We start from the raw sequence: 26,101 nt of genomic DNA on the forward strand, positions 1-26,101 counted from the left end.
CCTGGGAGCTCCTCCCAGATGCTGTCAGACTTCATCTGTGAAAGCTGGACTTGAACTGCCTGGGACAAACCCCGTAAAAGCCCTGGAGGGAACCTCACCCTGTGGGCCACATGTCCATACTGATTTGGGTGAGAGATGATGAGGGTCAACTGTGTTGCCTTCACACAGTGACAAGGTAGGGAGGAACTCCTCCCCAGGATCATGTGGGCAACATCAGCCCTGGAACTCCTGACTGTGGCTGGCCAAGTCCATGGCCAAGCCTGGCCAGTGGACCAGCCCAGTTGGCCTGGACAGAAGGCTGCTGGGCAGGAGCCAAGGCCCTATGATGGCCCAAAGGTTGGGGAGGAGGCGGCAGTGGCCAAGGGGGACGTCTGCCTGAGAGGAGCTGGTGTTCAGATTGCTCCTGAGACAGGCTGGCCCATACACCCACCCCACTCGGGAGAGACAGGCCCCTCCGTCTCCGCTGCTCTCACACACGACTTTATTTATGCCCGGGAACAGCCCCAGACACCAAAAGGGCAAGAGGGAAAGCGCAGGCCCCGGGGCAGCCTCCGCTCAGTCCAGTCCCAGCCCCTCCCTGCCCCAGAGGCAACAGGGGCCCTGCCCCATCAGACTAAAGAGCAGGACCAGGCTTGGGCGGAGTGTGGCTCTCCAGCCCGTGGCATCAGGGAGGCCAGTGGACCAGGAGCCAACGAGATGCCAGGCGGCCCCAGCTGCTTGTCCTGTCCACACACACACACATGGCCCAGGCCCTGCCTTTGGCCGACAAGCTCCGTGCTTGTCCCCCAGGACAGTCTCTGCTCCTCCGGCGCAGCCGCCCACCGGTCCCCATGACAGGACAGGGCAGGGCAGGGATGGCTAGTGGGGAGGGTGGCAGTGCAGGGCGGGAAGCACAGGTAGCTCTACAACACAGGGGGTGGGGTTACAGTGGGGTGGGGGAGCACACGAGCCCCTGAGCTGGGCAGGCCAGGTGGGAGGGGCAGCCACTAGGGCAGAGGCACAGATGAGCAGAGCGCCCCTGGATGGTGGTGAGTTTAATGGCAGAGCAGCTTGCCGCTCTTCACCCTGCCGCTGGGGGCTGCTTCCCTGAGGCGGGGGAGTCGGCACACCCAAGCCTGACTGGAGCCACACCATCCTGCACCCTCACAGCACAACACGGAGGGGGGGTGGGCAGACACACAGACAAAGGCCCTCCCTGCTTCTGGCCATCGTCCTGCCCGAGGAAAAGGCGGGGCTGCCGCTCAGTCCGTCCAGGCCCCTTCCTTGAGCCGCTGGCCAGGCGGAGGGGTGGCAGAGGCTGGCTCCATGGCTACACCTTGTACAGCGTCTGCAGCAGGCTGTGGCGGGCGAAGGAGCAGGCTTCCAGGGCGCTGTTGGGCCTGTGGGGAGAAAAGCCATGGGCTGGGAGCCAGGTGCCCTTGGAGTCCAGGAGCTCAGGCTCCCGCCAGGCACAGGGCCAGGTTTCAAGTCTCGATTCCCTCATCCTTTAAGGCCTCCGTGAGGGAGGCGTGAGCCCTCTCTGTCCCCTTGCATCGGGGTAGGGGTGCAGAAGGCCTAGAGAGGTGGTGCTGTGGCTCGGACAGAGCCCCCACTCCTGGGGAGATGGCCTCTCCATACACCATTCCCGAAGGCATGGGCCAGGTCACCCTCCGTGGCCACGGGCACCCGCCTGGGCTTCCTCAGCCTCATTGCGCACAGAGGATAAGGCCACGGGGTGGCATTGGGGAGGCTGAACGGCAAGTCAGTGAGCACGGGGTGGGGCAGGCTGGGTGTCCCAACAGCTGGCTAGGGCCCACACAGGTCACCATACCCTGAGACACCTGAGGGGCAGGGCTGGGAGGTGGGAGGAGCTTCCACATGGCACTGTACAATGCACACACAGTGGGCCCTGAGCAGTGGGGAGGCAGCCCGAGGGGAGAATTGGCAGCAGTGGACACTGGGTGGGTGCCACGGCCACCATCTGAAGGCCCTCCAGGCATCACAGACGAAGCCTGAGGGGCGGAGGTGGCGTCACTGCTGTGGAGGGGAGGCTGCAGCGCACCTGCTGTCAAAGGGCAGCCCAGCTGCCAGGCAGCGCTGGAGGGTGTCCACGGACACAGGGACAGAACTGGGGAGGGGACTCCGAAGCAAGTTGCTGCTGGCCCTGCAGGCACTGGGTACAAGAAGCTAGGGCAGCTTCTGCTCACTGCCCTCACCACAGGCTCCAAGCACCCTAACTGCACCCAGCTGGTCTCAGTTGGGCAAAAGGGGAGAGAGAAGGCTGAGGTCAGCTGAAGGGGGGAGGGGGCAGGAGGGTGTCCCTCGGGCTTAATGCTTCTGAATGCCCAGGACCCTCTGGTGAGGTCAAGGTTCCCAGGTCTCTGGACACCAAGGTGGCCCCGCAGCCCAGGGCCTCCCCAGGGGAGGACAGCGGCTACAGAAGCCAGGCCTGGTAGGTCCGTGTGGCCGTGGTGGCTGCTGGGAAGGGACAAAGAACTCTGCACGGTCGGACCGGACACTGGCCCAGCATCTTCCTAGTGTGTGGCCATGTGACCCTTCCCCCACCAGTCGGCTGGCTGGCCCCTCGGCCCCACACAGAGAAACACAGTCCCTGAGCCCCATGGCCAGGCTGGACAGAGGGGAGAAGACCCCAGGAGGATGCCAAGGCCGGGGAGGCTGCAGGCCCTCAGAAGCCAGTCAGCCAGCCGGCCGGGCTCCAGAAACCATCTCCGCCCAGTGCCCCGCAGCGCCAGCGATACAGCAAGCATACTCACTTGGTCACGAAGGCCAGCAGTAGGGGCGCCAGGGCCTTGGGGAAGTAGTCCTGCTGCACCATGTGGTTCAGCGCCATCAGGGGGCCATACAGGTTGGCAATGGCCTTGATCTTGTCTTCACTCTACAAGGGGCACATGGCAGGAGGAGGGAGTGCCAAGATTTACAGTGGCCGGGGGCCCGGGGCCTCCGTCTAGACCTGACAGTGTTCTCTCACGCGGGCAACAGCCCCCTGAAGGACTTGCGGTTGGGGTGGCACAAGTGGGGTGAGGCCTCTCACCTTGAGCAGGCCCATGTGGATGAGGAGACTGGTGAGGAAGGCGTGGGAGTTGAAGGAGGATGAACCAAAGGCCTTCTTCATTAAGGCATCTGCAAGAGGCGGCGGGAGGGGAGATGTGGGCACAGCTACAGGCTCAGTCACCCCTCGGTCCCTCCCTGCCTTGGCCTCACATAAAAACAGACTTGGTGACACCATGCACTGTGCCCATCAGGGGACAAAGGTGAGCGAGGCAGACCACTGTGGGAGCTCGAAGATGCTTCAGTGGTAGAGGGGCCAGTGGCCAAGAGCCCAGCCAGACCCGGCTGCCCTTCAAGGTGACAGGTACTGTGATGGAGGGACCTCTGAGAACAGGGTGTGGTGGTGGAGGACCTAAGGTCCAGGAAGGCCTCATGAAAAGTATGAGGGGAGCTGGTGGGACCTCCCTGAGGGGGGCTCAGAGGTGGGGACAGAGGGTCCAGCCCTGCACCCGGATCCAGGACTCTCAGCTGTTACCCTCTGGCCTCCTCCGGCAGAACGCCCGTCACGGTCCCTATACCACGAGCTTCGAAAGGCCTGGGAGCTAACTGGACACAGCTGTGTGGCCCCGAGTGAGGCCTGTAAGCTCTGGGCATCAGTTTCCCCGTTTGGACAAATTAGAGTGGAAACTCCCACCCTGGTCCTCCACTGCCCGGCGTGATGAGAACCTGACAGGGGGACTGACTGATTTTGGATCAGCACTGGAACAGAGGGTGACAATAATCAGGAAATGTCATCTGGGAGGGCAGGAGCCCAAGGGCCCTGCTGTCACATTACCTACTGCGTCCTGCACAGCGGCCCTCACTGCGGCTTCCTCCTTGAACACAGAGGACACTTTCAGGAAGGCAGAGACCACCTTCTCTGGGTCAGCCGTGTCGGTCTGAGGAGACAAGACAGGAAGACTGACTGCCTTGTGCTGCTGCTGCCGGCTAGCGAAGCCCTGGCCCCTGTTCATGGGGCTCCCAGGGGACAAGGACCTCACGGGGCAGAGCGCAGTCACCCGTAAGCACTAGGGGTCTTAGGGACTCGCTGGTCCCGCTCCCTTAGATGCTGCCATATTAAAAGGCAGTCAGGGCAGCCTGCCCCACTGCCCACTTGTCTCCCAGGCCCTGTGAGCTCCCGGTCCCTTTGCTCTGGCAATTCCAGAAGCCATAGCCTAGGAAGGTCTGGGTTCCGAGGGGCTGATACCTGTTGGGCTATCAATGTGGAACTCTTGGGTCCCAGGCGCAGCAGCTTCTCTGGAGAGGGGAAGGCGAGGAAGGTGGAGACATCTGTGGGCGGTGGGGAGCACAGGACTGGAGCTGGCTCCTGGGAAAAGGTTGGCAGAGTGTTGGGGGACTCTGCCAAGTCCCAAAGCACAGCCTCTCTGCCAGCTCTGCCCAGCCAACCCTGAATAGCTGTGCCTCACTAGGCAGGTAAAGTGCACAGCCCAGAATTCTTCCCCCAACATCCAAGTGGGGGGAGGGGGCGGGGGGGGGGGCACAGGTGCTGGCCTTGGCTGGCTCTCATCCGGGGACCTAAGGGGCCAGGCCGAGTCACCTAAGACTCAATGAGAACCCCCCAGAAATGACGCGAGCATCTGGACTCAAGGGGATGACCCCCGGGGTCCCGAGTCCAGTCTGGATCAGAAAGCACCAGCGATGCCCGGAGAGGAGCAGAGTACCAGGAAGTACTGCCTAGCCATTTGCTTAACTGCTTCCATCAAGTGGAAAAGAAGCCAAATTCAACGAGAGGTGGGGCATCCTCAGTCCAACCCACAGTCCTCCGGGAGCTTTACGACGGAGCCTATGAGGGAACAGGGACACGTGAACGGGGCAGCGGACACCACGTGCCCTGCCACTGGCCCTCACATCAGGGGGTGCCCCAAAAGGTAGCCAAGGCAACCCACAGGCGGGCCAAACTTACCAGAACTGCTTAGTGATACTTGCTTTTTTCCCTCCCTAGTTCTTTTAGTAATATGTGTGTTTATGTATGTCTTATCGACCTTAACAAACATCTCTGCTGGGGTAGAGAGATACAGGAAAGACAGAACGAAGAGGGTGCTTTTCTGTTTGCTCATGGTGGGTGCTGGTGAGTTGAGGCTGACTCGCCGTGAGGCCGCTGGACAGAGCAGAACTGCCCCGTGGGATTCAGAGACTGTGCATCTTCACGGGAGCAGACAGCCTCGCCTGCCTCTGTGGGAAGGGCTGGCAGGCACACTGCTTTTCACTGAGCCCAAACCAAGCGAATCCACGGCTGTGGAGTCGATTCCGATTCACAGCCATCCTGAGGTGCACAAACCCTCAGGGCTCGTGCCGTGGGCCCACATCTCCCTGCCTCCCAAGATGCCTCCGGCTTTCACGTTCTGATGCTGGCAAACAGGGGGAACTAACTCACCCCGTTGTTAAGGTCCGGGATCTTCCTTGAGGGTGTGCTGGCCGCTTCTCCTCGCCCTAGCTGCTGTGGTGGTTCCTCTTCCTCCTCCTCCTCCTCCTCTTCTTCTTCCTCCTCCTCGTCATCATCTTCGTCTTCCTCCTCCTCTTCCTCTTCATCCTCCTCCTCCTCCTCCTCCTCTCCTTCCTCGTCTTCATCCTCATCATCCTCACCTTCGTCATCACTGTAGAGGCAGTTGGCTAAAGCAGGCCCTCCATGCCCAGTGGCCTGGAGCCCACAGAGCCCAGGGCAGGAGGTGGGGGGGGGCGGCTCCCAGGAGGAAAGGCTACATCATTCATTCTGCAGCCCTCAGAGGGGCCCAGGTTTCAGACCAGAATCACCATCTTGTCACTGTCCCAAAGGAGCCACCCACCCACGGGGGAGAGCAAAAGTTCTGGTTCACCGTGGACACACCCTGGCTGGGCACCCATGGTGTGCTGAGCACACTGTCAGTGAGCCCCAGCTGGCCTGGCACTCAGACCCAGCTACCTGACACGAGAACCACGGCCACGTGGAAACAGGGCCATGGCTGATGCGACCCCCATCTGGGGGTCACCTTCCCTCCACGTGGGTTCCACATACCAGGGACCCTTCCTTCTTTCCTACTGGATCACTCCCACCACCAAGACCCCTACATTCCTTTCCAGCTTATTTAGAAGCCATTCTGAGCTCCAAGAAACAAACCCCACACACAGACTCACGGGCATCGAGTCAATGCTGGCTCACCGTGACAGGGGCACCGCCCCGTGAGCTTCTGAGACCGTGTAACTTATGGAAGTCAAAAGCCCCCTCTTTCTCCCAAGGAGGAACTGGTGGTTTGGAACTGCTGACCTTGCAGTGAGCTGCCCAGTGCATCCCAGGACACCACTGGTGCTGCTCTCCAAGTCCACGAACTCAACCCAATGTTCCCGGTCCCTGAGACCACACACCACCCACCCTGCCACAAGCTCCCTCCCAACTCCCCACTTGAAGGGGACCACCCCAGCCCCTCCTAGTGGACGGGTGACAGAGCTCCATCCTATCTCTCTGTGACCTGCGTGTGAAGGCAGGAACACAGACAGCCTCGGGCCTCACAGCCCCACTGCCCAAGCAATGCCTGGCACGCAGACGGGGCTCACTGACATTTCCGGGGCGAGGAGGAGAACCCCGCGAGGGGGAGGCCTGCCCTACCTCAGTGAGGCCAGCACCTTGGCCATGTTGTAGTTCTCCAGCACCTCCTGAAGCTGCTCACAGCCTTCTCCCCCCAGGGCGTTGCCTGCTCACGGGAGGGACCGGGGATCAGGACAGGGCCCAGGGCCAGTTGGTGCCCCAAACCAGCCCCAGGGTGTCTGTTAGGCCGCCCGGCCCTGCCATGGCTACCGTTGAGGTCCAGCTTCTCCAGCTCAGCCTTGTCCTCCACTGCCTTGGCCACAGCCAGAGCAGCGTCTCTCTTGATTTCGCAGAAGGACAAGTTCAGCTCCTGCAGAGTGAGAGGGAGGCTGGAGATAGCCCCGCACCTGGGCTAGAGGAGAGACTGCACATCCTAGTCTCAGCCTCCCCACCTGAGGACAGGGCAGGCCAGGGTCTGTCCACCAACCAGACAAAGGAGGCGTCAATGGTAACACCACCACCAGGTACTCAGTGATGGGTCAGCTGCCAGATGCATTTCAAACTCAGTTGCTGACAAGTGGATTCTGACTCCTGGCCACCTAGGAGGGCCTTTGGCGCTGACCAGTCCTCAATCACTTGACCTCCAGGCAGCTCAAACTGCCCGCCTTCTGGTGGGCAGCTGAGCTCGGTTCATTCACCAGATGCACCAGCCAAAACCAAACCCACTGCCGCGGAGCTGCTCCTAAGTGTGGTGACCCCTCTGGTGACCAAGGCCTGATACTCATGGAAGCCGCTCGCCACTTTTTCCTCCACACAGGGGCTGGCCGGTCGGAACCGTTCAGTCAGCAGCCAGGTACACACACCAGGGTCCTTCCTGCAGGCACCCCCCTCCCCCCAACCCAAACAAAACTCAAGCTGTCAGGAGTCCATTCTGACTCACAGTCACCCACTAGGGCGGGTAGAACAGCTCCACGGGGCCCCCAGATTGTGCGCCGACGCATAACCCACAGGGCCCCCTGGGCCCCCAGACAATCACTGCATCTGGTGAGACTGTCCCTGGTACTGCCATGTCTCCCCCACCCCCCAACTTGAAAAAGGCAGAAGGTTGAGGAGACTTGTTCAAAATCATAGCTGGGAGCTGGGAGAACTAGGCTCTGAAGCCAGGCCTCCGACCTTCACAGACTTGACCCCTCTTCCGGACCGGCTCCCCACCCCAGCACGGAAGGAAGGCGGCAGGGTCAGGCACCTTCAGCTTGGGGAGGCCCCCTCGGACTGCATCTGCAATAGCCACGGCCCCCCTGGAGCGGACCAGACAGTCCCCGAAGTTGATCACCTCCACCTGCCTCAAGGTCTTCAGAGTCTGCGGAGAGGAAACGTCCTGGGTGAGGTACAGGCCCAGGGGACCCAGTGATGCTGAGCGTCACCTGTCCCCAGGTCAACCAACTCTCTGTAACAGCCAGAGCTCCCCCGAGGCACATGTGACCGCCCCCCACCACCCCCACACACCCCTTTGTTTAAACCCTCAAGGCTCCCTATCACCCAGGGAGAAAAGGCCTCAGGGAGGCAACCCGGCTCCAAAGCTGGAGTGAATAGCTACCTGCCCCGTACACCCATCTCTGGGCCTTCGCACAGGCTGCTGGCTTACCCGTCTGAAGCCCCCCACCATCTGTCTGGAGAACAAGCCATACAGCTTGGCCCAGTGCAATCTCCCCAACAGCCTATCCTAAGTCCGACTGGAAGCCCAGCCTTAGTCTAAACCCCTGCTCACACTTCTTTGCTAATACCCGGCCTTGGGGCCTCGCAGCCTGGAGTTCCTGACACCCGACCACCATGCTCGGAGTCCTGGACTGCAGTCTAGGGTCTCCTCGTGGCCTGTGCTTGCCACAGGAACCACAGGGTTGGGCACCAGGCAGGGCCTCAACAAACAGCTATCCAATGAGGAATGAGCAGCCTGAGGCCACAGGAGGCTGAGCTAAGCTCAGAGTGAGGGTGGCACCCACACCAGCGCTGCCCAGAAGGGCAGCCTGCGAGAGACACCCTGTCTTAACACAGCCGAGCTGGCGGGATCCAAGGGGAATGGCGGCTGAGGAGGGCAATGCACCCCTGCCCCTGCTCCCCCCGAGGCCACCTCACCTCGGCCATGGCCACCGCCCCCTTCTCAGTGAAGGTGTTGTCGTTGAGGTTGATGACACGCAGCAGGGGGTTGATGGCGAAAGCCTGGGCCAGGGCCAGGACACCAGGGTGATTGATCCCGTTCTGTGGCATGTGCACCTCCTCCAGGGTCCCGATGACCTGGGGTGGGGGAGGACAAAGCCAGGTTTTCCCATGGGAAACGTCGCAGCAATTACAATGCCGCTGCACCTGAAGCCTACTCTAGGAGCAGGGGCAGCCCCTCCCTGCCCAAGCGCCGAGCTCTGGGGCGGGTCCAGGAAGGACCCCACGCTCGGCAGTGGGGATCAACATAAACACGTTTGCAGCAACTCTCGTCACAGAGAGACTCAAGCGCTGAAGCTTGTGGGCTTACAGTCACACTCCAAGAAAAGCCTGCACGAGCCACAGCATGAAACCCCTCAGAGACGGAAGATGGAAATCCGCCACGGCAGCCAGAGGAGGAGGCGGGACCACTCACTCACCCCAAAAGCTTCCGCCAAGGCGGTGGCTCCGTCGTTCTCCAGACGGTTCCTGCCAGCCACGAAGACCTTCAGGGCCAGCGGCTTGCCTTGGCCACTGGATTTGTGGTGACACTCGGTCAGAGCTGCCGCCAGGATCTGTGGGGAAAGGTGGGCCGCTGCTCCATCACCCTACGGTGACATCACCGCTGGTGGCGAGGAAGGAGCTAGCACAGGAGCCCAGCCCCGACTGCTCACTCCGACGGCTTTTTCACGGCTGGAGCAGCTGTGTGCCTCGGTTCCTCAGACAGGGAGTCACACTGACGCATGTTATGTTTCTGAGGCTCCGCAGTGCACGCCCTCCAGGCCGGGCTCACTCAGGCCCGCTGCCCTCAGATCGGCATTGCACGGGACAGTGTGGGTCCCTTGCCCGGGGTCACCTCCCATGTCCTGGGACAGAGCCACTGGCAGGCACCCCCCGCAGGGAGGCCCCTCGGTTCCTCAGCCTTGGACTCTGTGCTGATCTGGAGGGAGTCTCTGGGATGAAGGTACAAATCCCACATCCCACTGACAGGATTGCAGAAGCTCCATGGCTTCTTTAAGGCCACTTGGACTCATCTGGAAAATACAGCGAGCATCCTCAGTGTGGGTGGGGAGGTGAAGCTAGTGAGGCATAATCCATCTGCAAGCAAGGTCAGTCCTTGCGTCCCTAAGTCTGTCTTTCTGTATCCTTATGCTGAGGGATCAGACTGTGTGTTTGGGGGGGGGACAGGGAATATAGCCAGGGGGCCAAGGCAACCTCCAGGAGAAGGATTGGAGCTAGCAGGGCCGGGGAGGACAGCAATGGATGGCCAGGCCTCCCTGGGTGGACGCACACACACACAGGTCTTGCCCCAGGCTCTGCTGGCTCTTCTAAGGGCAGCAGGACTAGGGAGGGGAGACTCTAAGCCTGTGTTACAGAACCAGCCAGCCAGAGCATGGAAGTAGCTCATCCTCTATGTTGCCAAGGCAACACTAGAGCTGAGGACGGTTGCTTGGCAACCCCATTCTCCAAGACTCCATCTCTTCTCCCACAAGCCACAGGCTTTGAAGCCTTTCTCCTTTGAAGTGAATAACGGACAGGCAGTCTTTCCAGACAGGGGGTGGCCAGGGGCCGTGCTCCAGACAGGTGCACACAGAGCCGAGGCTGACGGGGAGGGGCCAAGAGGCCGAGCTGGCACCCACCTTGCCTCCGCCGATGCCCATGCCGCAGTTGTTGAGCTTAAGTTCTCGCAGGGTGAAGCAAGCCGAGCTCTTGAGCAGGACCTCAAAGCCGTGCACGCCGTCAGGCCCGAAGGCATTGTCGCTCAGGTCCAGCTCCACCAGCTGGGCCCCGGCCGTGATGAGCCCCGCCCCGAGCGATTTCTGGGCACAGAAGGGACCTCGTCAGGCTGACAGGTGCTGCTTCTGCACCAGGCCCCACCTCGGGGACTGGCGCAGAGCTGTCTGACTGTACATGGCTGTGGACCCACTCAGCTAGGGGGTAGGGGTGCAGGTGTGTGGGGGGTTGGGAGGAAGGATTTCTGTTGCATCAATTCTGACTCCCAGTGGCCCCACAGCAGCAGTTCTCCACCTGTGGGTCGCGACCCCTTGGAGGGTCAAATGACCCTTTCACAGGGGTCAGCCGATTTATAACAGTAGTAAAATTACAGTTATGAAGTAGCAATGAAGGTAATTTTACGGTTGGGGGGTCAGATGCTCCATGGCTTCTTTAAGGCCACTTGGACTCATCTGGAAAATGCAGCGAGCATCCTCAGTGTGGGTGGGGAGGTGACGCTAGTGAGGCATAATCCATCTGCAAGCAAGGTCAGTCCCTGCGTCCCTAAGTCTGTCTTTCCGTATCCTTATGCTGAGGAGGGATCAGACTGCGTGTGTTGGTGGGGGGGAGGGTGGCTGGGGGAATTACATGAAAGGGTCTCGGCATGAGGAAGGTTGAGAAGCACTGCCCTAGAGGATAAAGAACTGCCCCAGAAGGTAGTTTTCAAAGCTGGCCCTCAGGGACCCCATCACGGCCCGTCACTTCAGGTAACTGAGTTTTCACTAAATGCGGACTTCTAGAAGCGAGGTTGATACCTGAGGTCTCTAGACCCAGCCCGCCACCCCGCCAAGCTGGCCAGACGAATGAAAGCCAGAGAAGGAACGTCGTAGCTCAAGGGAGGGCCTCAACAACCAGAGGCCGCCGTGCCCGAGTACCAGTACCGCTGAGGGCTGAGCCGGCTGCCAGACCCTGGACTGTGGGGGCACACTGAGGGACTGCTGCGATGCTGCCTCCTACGTGTGCATGCGCACGTCAACACACACACACACACACACACACAGTGGGGAGAGAGGAAACTATGCCAGGAAGCAGTGAGAGAGTGGTCTTCATGAGACAGACAGGGTGAGAGGGAGAGAGAAAGCTGGGCGACCACAGGCGGCGCCGGTGTGAGAGAACCTGCCCAGGGTGCAGGGAAGGTGGTGGGAGAAAGTAACAGGAGGCCTCCCACCGGGCCTGGCGTGGGATACTCTGACTCCCGCCTTCGCCACCTGTCCTGCTGTCACCCAGAGAGCAGGCGTCCTGCCGCCAGGTGTCTGTTGAGCCTCTCCCGGGCCTGTCTCCAGAAGAAAGGCGGTGTGAGCACAAACCGGGAGGGGCGCAGCCTTGCCCACTCACCAGAGCTGGCGGGATCTCCGACCTCAGCCTCCCCGTGAACATGTCGCTCCAGTGGCATCGCTTGGGGAAGAGGAGGGAAAAAGGAGTGAGCCGGGCCTCTCGGAGGTGTCCCGACGCAGCAAGTGGACCTGCCTGCGCTCAAGTGGAGGCCCCTGGGGCCGGGAAGCATGAGGGACTCAGCCTGGAAACCCCTTCCTCTGTGTGGCCTGCTGGTGCCCAGAAGGGCAAGCCAGCTCTCAGTGAAGAGATGTGTCCCCGGCCCCACGATCAAACTGGGCGGAGATCCCCAGACTCCTGGCCCAGTGCTCTTTCTCAGGGCATTTCCCAGGAGCCATGGGCTCTGTTTTCAGGCCTCCAGAAGCAGCTCAGGACAGGCTGGCTGCTCGCTCCCACTGTCCTTCCTGCTTATCTGCCTTTTTAAGGCGCCTGCAGGTGGCAACAGTGTCCAACTGACAGGGATCCACCATTCTCTATCTTTTTGGTTATGTTGTATTTATGGAAAGGGATATTACCTTTCCATTTACAGAAGGGATCATGTGTGCTTTTGAATTCTTTAAAAGTGAATTGGTTTAAAGACAATAGTAAGTTACTGTCATCGAAGGTGACAGAACTGGGGAACCCTGTGGGCCAGCACATGGCCCTATTCCCTCATCTTGGCTGGCTCTACCTACCCCTAAAACACAAACCCCAGCAGCAATGGCTCGGGCCTTCCCTGGACCAAACTTGGGGAACGATGGACTTCACTTCCCTTTCACCTGAAGATCCAGTCCCTAAAACTGTATTTGACCAAATTCCACCTGAAGGACCAACCGTTGGTTTAGCCTGAGAACGTGTGTATCTCTCTATCAAGCAACCCATTCTGGCCTGCCTGGGGTGTGGCCAAACACTCCCACACTGGGGTGTTCTGGGGGTGCTGCCTGTGCCAGGCCTGGGGCCACAAACATGAAGCCACCCTAGGCGTGAACACCTCACAGTAGATGTGCCATCTCGCCCCGAAGCTGCCCAATGCCAACTCTGACAAGCTGGGCATCAGGGCTCCAGAGCGCAGGCACGGCTTCCCGTTCTGACTAGAACCCTGGCCTCACCAGCCCAGACCCCGCACTGTCCCCTTCTGGCACTTTCCCTTTGAAATGAGGCTGTAATACAGCTGCAGCCAGACCTGGAGAAGGACACCAAGGGTCAGGGAAAAGAGGAAGACTCTCACAAGATGGTGTGACACAGTGGCTACGACAAGAGCTCAGCGTGACAGCGACGGTGAGCACTGTGCCGGACCGGGCAGTGTTTCATTCTGTTATAAGGAGCATTGCCATGAGTCTGAACCAACCTGACCGTGCCTAACAGCAACTCTCCGAGCCAATGAACTTGCCTTCCTACCTGGCTTCCTTCCTTCCTGCTGGTAAGATGTGTGATCAGGTACGGTTTATGCTCCCTGGGCCAACTTTTCTGTCAAGGCCTGACCTGACAGGGGTGTGGATGGTGACAAGGACAGATAGCATCTTGTCTTTCACAACAGTTGCTCCAGTAAGCCTCTTGCACTCCTAAACCCACCTCAGTGTCTGCTCCCTCGGGGATCTGAATGGACCCGTCACACAGGTGAGGGGCCCTGGTCATGCTGAGGCTCTGGGTAGGCACAGGTGATTGCAACAGGGCAAGGGACCAGGGAGGGCTGGACACCTGTTGGTCTCACCTTCAACTCCGATTTCTTCTCCAAGGCCTTGGCGATGACCTTGGCCGCTTCCACACCCACCGTGTTGCCCTCTAGACGCAGGGCCTCTAAGCCATCAAATTCTTCGATCTCTTTAATCACGTCTTTAGCTGCCCAGGACCAAAGTAGAGACATTAGACTTTGGGGAGTCACAGAAGAGATAGGTGGGAGATGAACAACCTTGCTGTCACATACAGACTCCTGGCCAGGTGCTGGCCAGGTGCCAGCCCTGGCTGACAGAGGGGATGCAGGCAATTCCTCTGGGAAGAGTCAAGTCCAACTGAAGGATCTGTCAAATGTTTGGGGTCAGATGAAAGGGGCAAAAAAAGCTCTACGTTGCTATAGTTTGAACTGTTGCCCACCCCCCACCCCCCCCCACACACACCCAAATCGTGCTACGATTCCTAAGCTCTGCACTTGCAAAGAGGGTATGGTGGCAGTTTGCTTCCATAGACATCTGCAAGCTTTGCAACCCGATGAGACGGTTCCACCCTTGCCATACAGGGTCATGTGTCATATGTATGGGAAAAGGAACCCTAGAGTAGGGGGTTATGCTGTGGGCTGCTAACTGCAAGGTCAGAGGTTCGAAACCACCAGCTGCTCCGCAGGATTAAAGATGAGGCTTGCTACTCCTAATATAGATTTGCAGTCTGGAAAACCACAGGGGGCAGTTCGACAAAGTTACTGTGAATTGGAATCAACTCAGGTGTGTGTGGGAAGGGAGTCAATGGCCATTGGTCTGGTTTGGGTATGTATACTAACTATATATTCTTACTTGGTTATGGGGAGCCGTTGTGGCTTAGTGGGTCAGAATTGGGCTGCTAACCACAAGGTTGGCAGTTTAAAACCACCACTCCATGGGAGAAAGATGAGCTTTTAAAGAGTTGAGGATAGGAATCCAATTATTAAAATTTTTAAAAAGGAATTCAGCTATGTTTAGGGATGAAGTGGGGTGGGGCAGAGATGAGGCGGAGAGAGTGCTGGAATAAACAAGAGGCAGGTCCCTGGGCTGTGGTGACAAGGATGTGGTTTTCTTCTCTTCACTGTCTTGTATTCGACACTGAACAAGCATTACTTTGATCATCTCAAGTCCCATGAAACAAAACAACATCGAGTCTGGCTACCAGACAGGGAGTGGGGGTGGAGGGAAGACACAGAGCTGTGCCAGAAGACACAGTGTGAACTTGACCTTCGAGGCTGTGGGGACCACAGCAGGGCCTTGGGAAAGGCTGTGACTTGTAACCTATAGGGGGGCTGATGACAAGCTGTCCTGGCTTGGGGTGGAGGGTGTCTGCTGACTGGAAGGGCCCCGAGGTCTGGGTGTGCTTTGTGGCATGAAACCCTTGCCTGAGCTCCCTAACCTAGTCAAGCATCCCTGCCACCAGGCTCCACACCCACGGGGCCCTCACAGCCCTGTATATGGGTTATAACTGCATGGTCTTCCACACAAGGCCAAGAGCTGTGCTGCTGAAAGAGTGGACCACGGAGTGCATTTGATGACAAAAGCAGACCGGGCAGGGCTAAGTCTCCCCTGTTTCCCAGAGGGGAAACTGTGGGGGGAGGTCAGATGCTTAGACATCCTGCCTGAAGGTAGACTGCTGTTTCACCCCACCACAGGGGTGGGCCTGCTCCCTGCTACTGGAGACAATGGATTACTTCTCCCTAAAGTTTGCAACCATTAGCTTGGTTCCTGCAGAGAACAGGTCAAAGTTAAACTGCCCTCCTAAATCTAGGATCCCATCTTGTCACATGTATACCCCCAATCCCTCCTCTTCCTATTGGGTGTATGTCCCTAGACCACCCCCTCTCATTGCTGTATAACCTATAGTGCAACCCCTTCCTGTGACATATGTCTTTACCTGTAATTAGTGAGCTTGCATGCCCCCAAAAGGTATATAGGCCTGGGTTAGCAATAGAGATCTCTCTCCCTCTCTCGCTGGTCTCTCCCTCCCAGGCCTCTCTTCCCCGTCTCCTCTGCCATCCTGTTTCCCTTTCCCCTTGTCCTCCTTCCCTTCCCCCTCTCTCCACGTGGACCACCAAGGGGGGCTGAGGTGAGCAATGCTACCATGTAATGTGTCCGACTGCATTATTGTAATATCTCTTCTATTGCTCATGCTCTCGATGACTTTAATATATATACATCTCAATCTCAACCATACAATTGTGCTTACTGAACCCGTGGGTAGTGGTGGGGGGGCTTCCCCCCCACCCCCATCATTATACTACAGGGAAACAAGAGTTTCAAGGGACAAAGCAATTGTGCCTGAGAGGTTCAGGGGAGGACAGAGCCAGGCTTCAGGCTGGTTTCCAGAACTGAGCCTACAAGCTCTTCACAAACACTTCCTTCTGTGACCACCACGGACTTTTCAAGCCCCTCGCCCCGGCCACACTCTCCCAGGGGCCACTCTGGGGCTGCAACTCCAGGACGCCTGTTGCCCAGGGAGAGGCTGAGGGCTAGGAGGTGGACCTCTTGGCCCTGGGGAGACCTGTCTCCTGGCTCAGGGGCTGGTCACCAGAGCTCGTCAATAATAAGGTGTCAGCGCAGTGCCCTGAGATGTGACTCCATTCAGGCTGTCTCAGCTACAGTAGCCCCTAGTCCCCAAAGTCCTGTACTTGCCTCAAACTCAGCCTGAGGGGTGGAGGGGAGTGGGGTGGGGGTATGAGGGGATATCACAGCACAGCCTCAGCCGGGCAGGAAAGGCAGCAAAATGGGGAGAGCAGGGAGGAGGGGTTCCCAGGCAGTTCACACACATAAGTTAACCACTGGATGTAACAGTGTCACAGGTTAGGATGGGCCCCAGTCCCCCTGAAGACCCCACTGTCGGGAGGCACCCTGCTAGGAATGTCTCCCCTCGCCCTGCACCGCCTCGTGGATGAGGAAGCTCGAGTATGGCTCCTTTCCATGGAAAGTCCTCCTCTGGCCCTGAGCGAGGCTCTAGAGGACGGGTCAGCCTCAGTGTGGCCTCCTCTGGCAGTCCCTTCCAGTCGAGCAAGTTCCTCAGAAAGGTATTCCAGGGCCTCCCAGTGGGATTCCAGCACCCAACAGATTCCCTATGCCGGAACTCTAGTCTCCTTGCCTAGAATGCCCCTTCTCCAAGCCTCCTTCAAAGATCCCAAAATGTCTGACTCGGAGCAATCCTATACAGGGTTGTTCCCTAGACTGTCCATCTGGAGGAGAGCAGGCGGCCTCCTCATCCCCCCTTCTTCAAGCACAGCTCGAACACCAACCCGCCCACAGACACTTGCCAAACCCTCCCACCCTCCACCTTGTTCCCAGTGTCCTTTGCTTGGGTCTCTGGAGTCTGTTTCCTGATAGCCACGTGGGGATCTCATTCCTTCTCTAGGTTGTGAGCTCCCTAAAGGCAGAGGCTGTCACAGGACACACCGGCAACCCTCAAAGGGGGGCACATATGGAGTCCACGCTGGTGAAGCAAAGAGGTCACTTGCATGGACTTTAGAGGTAGCCGTGTCCTCAGTTAAGTTTTCTTATTGCCCTGAGCCTGTTTCCCAATCTGTGGAACGGAGCTGAAACTTACCACCGGGGTTTCTGTGAGCTGGGCTTTGGCTGGCCCCTAACCTTCCCTACCAGGCACCAAGGACGCACTTGTGACCTGGGCTTCTGAGCGCAAGTCCATGTTCACTGAACCTGGGAGATCCGCCACTTCACAGCAGCAGGGACTCAGCTGGACCCCAACTTGGCAGATGCCCCAGCCGTACGACCTTGGGCAAGCTGTTTAGGCCTCCCCAGTCTTCGTTCCTCATTTACAACACAGCAACCTGGCCCTGGTCGCTAGGGACGACTCAAGGATCAAAGCAGTAACGCCTGGGGAGGCATCTGTTCGCTCGTGGGCCCCAAAGAGAGGTCAGAATGAGCATCACCACGCCCCACACACCCAGCAACGTGGGGCCTCCCAGCTGGGGGAGGGAAGCCAGCCTGCTTCTCACCAGGCTTCCCGGGCAAGCCCAGGCTGGGCTCCCTAGTTGAGCCAGAGCCCCAAGGGCCCTCCCTAACCCTTATGTGGGCACCTTCACTCCCAAGACACATGCCAGGTCCGTGACAGCTAGGCCTGGGCCAGTGATAGGGGGAACAGGGTCTTTGCTGTGGTCCGTGAAGGCTCTCTGCCATCCCAGAGCCCTGCCCCTTGACAGGGGCCTCCAGCCCTCTCCCTTCCCCTCCCCCTGAGGCCTGGCACTATGGTTTAAATGAAGTTCCAGGAGCACTGCACCCAAGTCAGAAAGCAATCTTTGGACTGCCACTAGTCAACCCCCCTCATTACAGCCACCACCCTCTGAGAGCTCCGGAGGCCTTCTGTTGGCCAGCCTCAGCAGTCACGGGCAGGTCACTGAGCCTCATTCCCCACCAGGCAGACCAGGAAAAGCCACGGAGACAAGGGAGTTAGAAGAGGCGGCCGCCCAGCGAGCATGGAGTCAGTGTCCTCTCAAACCACTGTCCTCCCAGGATGTGTGGGGACTCACCATCTTCCGCAGTATTGAGCTTGAGGCTCTTGCCCTTGAAACTCAGCTGTCCCCCGGCCACCTGAGTTTGGGCCAGCGTCTCTGCCAGCTTAGCAATGTCTTCGGAGGCCATGCTGGCCACACAGGTGGGCTCCCCTGGAGACCTGCAAACTGAAGGAACACATGTACCACTGAGAGAGGGCAATCTCCCGAGGCTTCTGGCTGAAGGGATAGGCTCAGATAGCAACCATCTCATGGACCTAGCACCACCTGTCCCTGCCCGAGACCCTAGGACAACAGCACGAGAGACGCTGCCCTTCTAGAAAATCGGAGGGGGGGAGGGAGTCACAAGGAACCAGAAAAAAAAATTTCTGAGCCTCTGAGGAGTTGTCAACCCCCCCCCCCCAACAAGTTCTCCACCACCCAGCGGGGGCCACCTGGCAAGGCCAGGTGCTCTGCCCGCACTGAGCAGCCCTGGAGGCCGAGCTCCAAGTACACACCCGCCAGATCATCTTGGCTGCTCTCTGTTTGAGGGTCCCACTCCTCAAAAAGGACACAGATGGCTACCGGGTCCAGGTCATCCATCCCAGGGAGTGCGCCACCGCCCAGGCTGGCATGACTCTGGGAGTGGGGCTCAGGGCTGGGCCCAGGGCACACCTGGTTCCAACCTTGGCCAGGAGGCTGGGCAACCACATGGCCAGGCCTCAGGGGTTCCTAGGAGACCGGAGTACTCGACATCACACAGCTACCATCACAATAGGCCAGGGACAGAGCTGCTGGACAAAAGGAGCTTCCAGGCTTGGGGCTCAGCAGACTGGCTGAAAAAGGCAGCTCCATTTCTCCAAAGAGGAGACGGCAGGTCATGGGGGGCAGAGAGGGGACACCAAGGAATGGAACGGACATGGGAAGCAGGATTGGGAGAAGGAAGAGAACAGATAGTCAAGACAGAATCAGGAGGTACCCATGGTGTGATTCCTCCCCAGAATGCCTCCCCCACGCTTCTCTTCCTCAAGTTGCAGCTCTGAGTGTGTCCCAATCCACCTACTCCAAGAGAGTTCCTCTGGGCCCAAACTGCCAGCTTCCCTTCTCTTCTGATGCACACCCTCACTGCTCTGGCTTGTCCACGTTTCTCTGTCTTTATTGATAAGTCCAGGTTAATTCTTCTGGCTTTAAGTCTTCCCAACCACTCATTCATTCAACAAGCATTTACAGTTCGTGCCTCTGTGTTCAAAGGAGCCCCAGGGGCACCGTGAGTAAAGGGACCAGATGGGAACCAAAAGGTTGGTCGTTTGAACCCACCTGCCACCCTGAGGGAGACAGATGTGGCAGTCTGCCCCTGCCAAAATAGCAGTCTTGTAATCCTATGAGGCAGTTCTACTTTGCCTTACAGGGTTGCTAAGAGGCGGGATGGGCTCCAAAGCAACAGATGTGTTGTTGTTTTTCCTGTTTCTGACTCCCTGTGTCCTATGTTGTTACAGGTACCAGGGCGGCAGCAGTGCATCATTCTGAGTAAGCTTATATTCTAAGCACAGGAGGTAGTGACAGGAAACAGGGATGGGGGTAGAAATGGTTAGCAATTAAAAGTTGAATGGTTTGCTAAGTGTTATTGTCAGGAAGGCCTTGTTAAGTGTTAAGAAGTGGAGGAGGAAGAAGATGGGCTGAAGGCTACTTGGGATCCAGCCCAGCAGGTTAGGGGGAAGAGCATTCATGCAAAGAGACCCACAAACACGAAGGCTCTTAAAGGCACCCCCCAAGTGGAGCAGTGGAGAGTTGGAGGAAGCTCAAGGAAGCCTTCCAGGCCTGAGCAATGAGGGAGGGAGGGGTTTCCAGAAGACCCAAATCACAAAGGCCATTAAGAAACTGTGGCTCTTACTCCTGGTGTCAAAACCACTGGCGGGATTTTAGCAGCACGCAGAGCACGGTGATGTGACCTTCCCTATGTTTGACGGGATCTGGCTCTGTGTGGGACTCAGGACCAGGTCTTCAGAAGGACCCAGAGGAATGGAATGAAAATGACTCCCACCACCTCCTGCAGTCCTGGGACAGGGCAGCCTGAGGCCAGCAGCCAGACCTTCCCACGTGGAAGGGAGCCCACTCCCAGGCCGGCTGGCCTCTCCCACCCATTCTAAAGAGCAAAAAAAAAAAAAATCGAAGCACGGAAAAGTGAATTGATTTGACCAAGGTCGGCAAGGGGTCAGCAGCAGAGCCAAGCCCCTCAGTATATAAGGAGACAGCCGCCTCTCTGTCGGCAGCACGGGCACCTTCTCAGGTGCACATCCCGACGGCCAGCAGGGACCCCTGGCGCCGCGCGGGGCTGCGTGGGCCTAGGGGAGGCGGCGACGGGCACGCCGCGCGGAGCCAGGCCTTCGGTGACAGGCGGGCGGCGCGGGAGCCCCACCCGGATCCCCGGCGGCCCCGCAACGCCCTGGCGGCCAGCGACGCCAGCGCAGGCAGCTGCCGGCTGCACGGTCCGGAGGGTCCGACGTCCTTTCCGAGTCTGTGTCCCCCTTTGTGAAAAGGGCCGGAGCCCTCCGCCCGCCTCCACCTCCGCACTTGGTCGGCGCCGGCCCCCGCGGGCACCACGCCGTCCTGGGCTGCTTCCAGGGCCGCCCGGTGCCCCCGCGCCCAGCCCAGGCAGGTGAGGGAGAAAAGGAAAGAGATCCTGATCCTACCGTGAACAGGCGGCGCCGCCGCCGCGTGGGGCACCCTGAGCGCGCGCGTCAGCCCCGCGGGGCGGGGACGGTGTTAGGGCCCGGGTCGGGTCAAGTCCAGGTCGCCGCCTCTGGACCTAGGGGTCTCAGTGCTCCGTGCACGCGCCTGTCCGCTCTCCCAGAGCCGCTCGCCGCTCGCGATTCCGACAGCACCTGCTCCCCACACGGCGGCGGATGATGGCGGCGGAGGAGGATTTTTGAAAGCCGGCAGTTTCTTTGCTTCGATTTGATTTGTTCGAGGCCCAGGATGGTCTCCCCTTCTCCGGCGCGCCTGGCCTAGTGGGTAAGGTAGTTCGTTTCCCCTGAATGGAGCCTGGCTGGCGCGGCAGGAACGCCCGACTACGAACTACCTGACCCATGATGCACCGCGTCGCCTAGCGCCCCGCCGCTCTTTGCCCTCCCAGTTCGGCTCTGGCTTAGTCTTGGAGCGACCGCAGAGCGGCGCTTCACCCCGAGCGCTCAGAGAGACTACAATTCCCATGATGTCTTGCGGCTAAGGCGACACAGTCTTTCCGGACGTGTTCCTGGTCACCGAACTTGATGGATGACGGCTGAGGCTGGCTTAGACTCGCGGCTGGAACATTTCAGGAACATTCGATATCAAATCGAAAGAACATCCGAAGCCTTTCCCATAAATAATCACAAGTTGATTGGTAATTAAAGAGAGGAATCAGGATCTTTTACAGGAGAGAAACTCCAGAAACCGTTGACCCAGTGATCCAAGCTAGCACGACAATGACCTCGTGAGAGAAGAACACAACATCACCATCCTAGCAAGTCCGACAACGCTTGGAATGAGTCTAATCAGGATGAACATCAGACACCAAAATTGCGGGACTGTTCTGTACCCCTTCCTATAGGGTTGCTGAATCTGAATCCACTCGACCACAAAGGGTATTCTTCCTGTAAGCTCGCTAAAAGTTGGATGGACACAGCCAAGTGAACGAAAATATAAACTCAGATTATACACTAAAAAGTTACAGTGACTACGAAATGCAACAGTAGTCTTGCATTGGATTCTAGGGGGATGGGTCAACATGGAGGACAACATGGAGCAATTAGCAAATTTGACTATATTAGATCCATAGTATTGTACCAACGTTAAGTTTTATGGCTTTGATGATTGTGCTGGTTTATGTAAGAAATCACCCTTGATCTTGGGAACTATACAAAAACCAAAACCTACTACCATTGAATGGATTCCAACTCATAGTAACTCTAAAGTTTTCTGAGGCTGTAAATCTTTACAGAAGCAGACAGCCTCGTCTTTTTCCAGTGAACCAGAACTCAAAGAGGAGCCAAGAGAGGGAAGATCATCATCCTTGGCAAATGAAGACACTGGCTGAAGTCCAGGAACTTGTGGAAAAAGCCATAGAAATGCCATTAATGGGAGTGTTACTGAAGTTGGCATCTCACGTGGCTCAGCATTTTCAATTTTAAGCAGACATCTTGTCCTCAGCAAGCTTTGGGCCTGATGGGTGCCAGAAGCATTGTGCAAGGATCAACGAGTTCTAAGTCTCTTAAGCAAGATAGAAGCCAATGAAGACAATCTTATGGAATGAATCATGACCAGGGGCAAGTCTTGGATTGACCAAGGTGATCCAGAGAACAGCGTCCAACAAAACAGTGGCTTCCGAGGAAATCCGCTGGGCCAGTTCCATTCAAGGCAGAGAGGTGAGCGCAGAAGGTGTTTGGGTGACCGTCTTGTGGAGTTTCAAAGGGGTCATCTTGAAGGAGCCCTGGTGGCATCGTGGGATAAGCAAGCATTCAACTGCTAACCTCAAGGTCAGCCATTCAAACCACCTGCTGCTCTGCAGGAGCGAGATGAGCTGCCTGCTCCCTCAGGATTTACAGTCTCAGGGAGCCCAGGTACAGGTCTGTTGTGACCTGTAGGGTCACTATGAGTCAGATTTTACTTAGCAATGGATTTGAATCTGGATAGCTTTTCTTGAAGGATGCAAGATGAGCATGAAGGGTTATTAGGAAGTTTTAAGAAAGTTGAAAACTATAGTGGTGAGGAAAAAACCAGGAAATATTTTCTATCAAGAGAGCACCCCTACTGATTCTTCCAGGACAGCAAGAACTGTCCCGTAGGAAGTTATTATTGGGAAACGTTTCCCCATCCACCCTACACCTCTGCTCTTGTCCCAGGAGACTTCCTTTCCCCCAAAGCTCAAAGGATATTTCAAAGGAACATCATTTTAGCCCCTCAAGAATGGCCACTATAAATTGAGGAGCACAAAATACTTCAAGAAAGAGTTGGAGCAGGTCTGTCTAAATAAGATAGGCTGGATGAACAATCTGGAGGAGAAAACAACGAGACCGACAGTTCCGGTTGGGGGGGGAGCATGGGAGAGGAGGAGGTGGGGGGAAAGGAAGTGGTGTTAACAAACCCAGGGACAAGGGGACAACAAGTGATCCAAAATGGTGGTGAGGATGAGGGTGTGGGAGGACTGGTAGGTCATGATCAAGGGTAATGTAACAAGAATTGCTGAAACCCTGGTGGGGACTGAGCATAATAGTGAGACAGGAGGAAAGTCAAGAGAAATAGAAGAAAGAGCTGGAAGGGAAAGGGCATTTATAGAGGTCTAGATAAAGACATGTACATATGCAAATATATTTATATATGAGGATGGGGAAATAGATCTATGAGTATATATTTATAGGTTTGGTATTAAGGTAGCAGAAGGACATTGGACCTCCACTCAAGTACTCCCTCAATGCAAGAATACTTTCTTCTATTAAATTGTCATTCTATGATGCTCAACTTCCCGACACAACCACTGAAGACAAAGCGGGTGAATAAGCAAATATGGTGAAGAAAGCTGATGGTGCCCGGCTATCCAAAGATAGAGCGTCTGGGGTCTTAAAAGCTTGAAGGTAAACAAGCGGCCATCAAGCTCAGAAGCAACAAAGCCCACATGGAAGAAGCACACCAGCCTGTGTGATCACGAGGTGCCAAAGGGATCAGTTATCAGGCATCAAAGAACAAAAATCATATCCATCTAGGCTTTGTTGCTTCTGAGCTTGATGGCCGCTTGTTTACCTTCAAGGTTTTTCTTGTTTGTTTTTAAGTTTTCTTGGCACTTTACCCACATCATACAATTCAATAATTCAACCAAAGTTATATAATTACTCCCCCAATTTGAGGACATTTTCTTCTTCTTTGTACCCATTATTATTTGGGGTTTTTTCTTTTTCGTTGTGGCAAAAATGTACACAGCAAAACCGATCTTGAGTTCTCACATCAGCGGACCGACAGTGGTTTCCTATGTGCTCATTGAGTCCCGGGCAGAATCCAGCGTGCTGCCGTACTGCAAAGCAGAACCAAAAACCAAAAGCAGTGAAGACATAGCAGAGTCAGGAAGCTACATAAATAAAAAATGAATCTTAATAGTAAATGGCTAATAAAAATTAAAAGTAAGTTAGCAAAATACTAACAAGTGAATCTGTAACGGATGCAAGGGAGACCAGGAGGGTGGAGGGGGGTGGGTGTAGAAAGGGGAACTGATTACAAGTATCTAAATATAACCTCCTCCCTGGGGGATGGACAACAGAAAAGTGGGTGAAGGGAGACGTCAGGCAGTGTTAGATATGATAAAATAATAATTTATAAATTATCAAGAGTTCATGAGGGATGGGGGAGCGGGTAGGAAGGGGGAAAAAATGAGCTGATTCCAAGAGCCCAAGCATAAAGCAAATGTTTTGAGAATGATGAGGGCGACAAATGTATAGGTGTGCTTTACACAATTGACTTATGTATGGATTGTGATAAGAGTTGTATCAGCCCCTAATAAAATGATTTTTTTTAAAGGTACAAGGGAATTCTTTCAACATTTTTCAACTTTTTGGTTTCAAACATGTAACCATCAAAGGCTTTTGAAAAGCTCTCTCAAAAGAAATTAGATTTTAGCCATTGTTGAATTCAATTCATTCAAACTCATGTTCAAACCCCGACAAGTTCGAGAACTAAGTATATTTTTCCCACAAGAAATAATGGAAAGCCAAATAATTGCCTTAGGCCCCATAATTGCACTTATCTATGCATTTCTCCAGGACTTTAAATCCCTGGGGAGGCTTTTAGCCTTCTGGCACTTCACTGTCTTGGATACGATATTACCATCACGTTGTTTCTGATTTATCCAAATGAACAATAACTTTTCAACCTCTTCCAATGACCTGGTGCTTTGTTTCTTTTCCTGCTTTCTGCCCGCTCAGTGTTTTCATTCAACTATAAGGAAACAGCAAAAATTAACAACATTCAGCAACTCCAGATGAGCTTTCCTGACATCAGCGCAGAGGGATCCATTGACCAGGCCCATGTTTAAGGAACCCTGGGTAACCTCTCACTTAGAACGTCCGCTTATCCCAACAGCCAGGCCTCAACACCTGAAAAGGGGGTCTGCTTTGAAGGGGCATGCTCTGCTCTACCACTACAGCATTTGGTCTTTTTACCTGGACTTGATTTTTTTCTTCTTGAGATTCTGGGTTGCTATTTTCTTTTTTTTTAATCATTTTATTGGGGGCTCGTACAACTCTTATCACAATCCATACATCCATCCATTGTGTCAAACACACTTGTACCTATGTTGCCATCAACATTCTCAAAACATTTGCTTTCTACTTGAGCCCTTGGTATCAGCTCCTCATTTGTCAAGAACTGAGTATATTTTTCCCACAAGAAATAATGGAAAGCCAAATAATTGCCTTAGGCCCCATAATTGCACTTATCTATGCATTTCGCCAGGACTTTAAATCCCTGGGGAGGCTCCCTCCCCGCTCCCCTCTCCCTCATGAACCCTTGATAATTTATAAATTATTATTATTTTGTCATATCTTACACCATCTGACATCTCCTTCACCCACTTCTCCGCTGTCTGTCCCCCAGAGAGGAGGTTATATGTAGATCCTTGTAATCTGTCCCCCCTTTCTCCCTCGCCTTCCCTCCACCCTCCCGCTGTTGCTATTTTCATAAGAACAATTTGATGGGCTTCATCAAGAGTCCCAACACATCACCCAAATGGAGTTCAAATTTGATGAAGACATCAAAGGGACGTGTAAACCGGAAGTATAAGGGAGGAGTCACCTTAGCCAAACTACTCTCTGATCTGTCAAGTCTCAGCTGTGGGAAGGAACAGGATCAGGGAAGAGGAGAAGTCTACAGGTGTCACTGAATTAGAGAACACAGCTGGGGCCTTGGAACCAGTCTGCATGTCCCCCTGTCTCCCTACTGTGAGAAACAGAACTGGGAAGAGTGTATGTGGACAAATTCCTACGCTCGACGTTAAGGAGTCTGGGAAGCGTGGAGGGAGACTTTCACATTGTAGGTTGGAGATGCCTTCCAGTCACATTCTCCTAAGTAAAAGCTATCCCCACAAGCGG

The 26,101-nt window shown here is 56.0% G+C and overlaps 1 protein-coding gene and 1 pseudogene across 1 annotated transcript; both read right to left on the minus strand.

Moving 5' to 3' along the window:
- Positions 1 to 459: 459 nt before the first annotated feature.
- On the minus strand, positions 460 to 20,906 carry RANGAP1 (Ran GTPase activating protein 1). The gene is made up of 16 exons (XM_045292891.1): positions 20,681 to 20,906; positions 18,030 to 18,179; positions 13,536 to 13,663; positions 11,849 to 11,908; positions 10,381 to 10,560; positions 9,181 to 9,315; positions 8,681 to 8,839; positions 7,794 to 7,907; positions 6,818 to 6,917; positions 6,629 to 6,713; positions 5,423 to 5,642; positions 4,235 to 4,354; positions 3,824 to 3,926; positions 3,032 to 3,120; positions 2,754 to 2,875; positions 460 to 1,379 (listed from the first exon to the last, which is right to left on the minus strand). The coding sequence occupies exons 2-16, from the start codon at positions 18,139 to 18,141 to the stop codon at positions 1,310 to 1,312; spliced, it is 1,797 nt and encodes a 598-aa protein (XP_045148826.1). The 5' UTR covers positions 18,142 to 18,179; positions 20,681 to 20,906; the 3' UTR covers positions 460 to 1,309.
- A 3,082-nt stretch (positions 20,907 to 23,988) lies between these two features.
- Positions 23,989 to 26,101, minus strand: part of LOC101655011 — a 3,978-nt pseudogene continuing 1,865 nt past the window's right edge.

This window comes from Echinops telfairi, unplaced genomic scaffold (assembly GCF_000313985.2).
Source record: "Echinops telfairi isolate 266 unplaced genomic scaffold, ASM31398v2 ScPeMD7_2;HRSCAF=8, whole genome shotgun sequence".
Taxonomy (NCBI): domain Eukaryota; kingdom Metazoa; phylum Chordata; class Mammalia; order Afrosoricida; family Tenrecidae; genus Echinops; species Echinops telfairi.

What these genes read in the sequence shown, in the direction of transcription:
- RANGAP1 (XM_045292891.1), bottom strand. Translation starts at nt 18,141, where the DNA reads ATGGCCTCCGAAGACATTGCTAAGCTGGCAGAGACGCTGGCCCAAACT. An exon ending in CGCTGTGCAGGACGCAGTAG is followed by an intron (nt 3,121 to 3,823) that starts GTAATGTGACAG and finishes CGCCTCTTGCAG; the next exon opens with ATGCCTTAATGAAGAAGGCC. An exon ending in CTGCTGGCCTTCGTGACCAA is followed by an intron (nt 1,380 to 2,753) that starts GTGAGTATGCTT and finishes TTCTCCCCACAG; the next exon opens with GCCCAACAGCGCCCTGGAAG.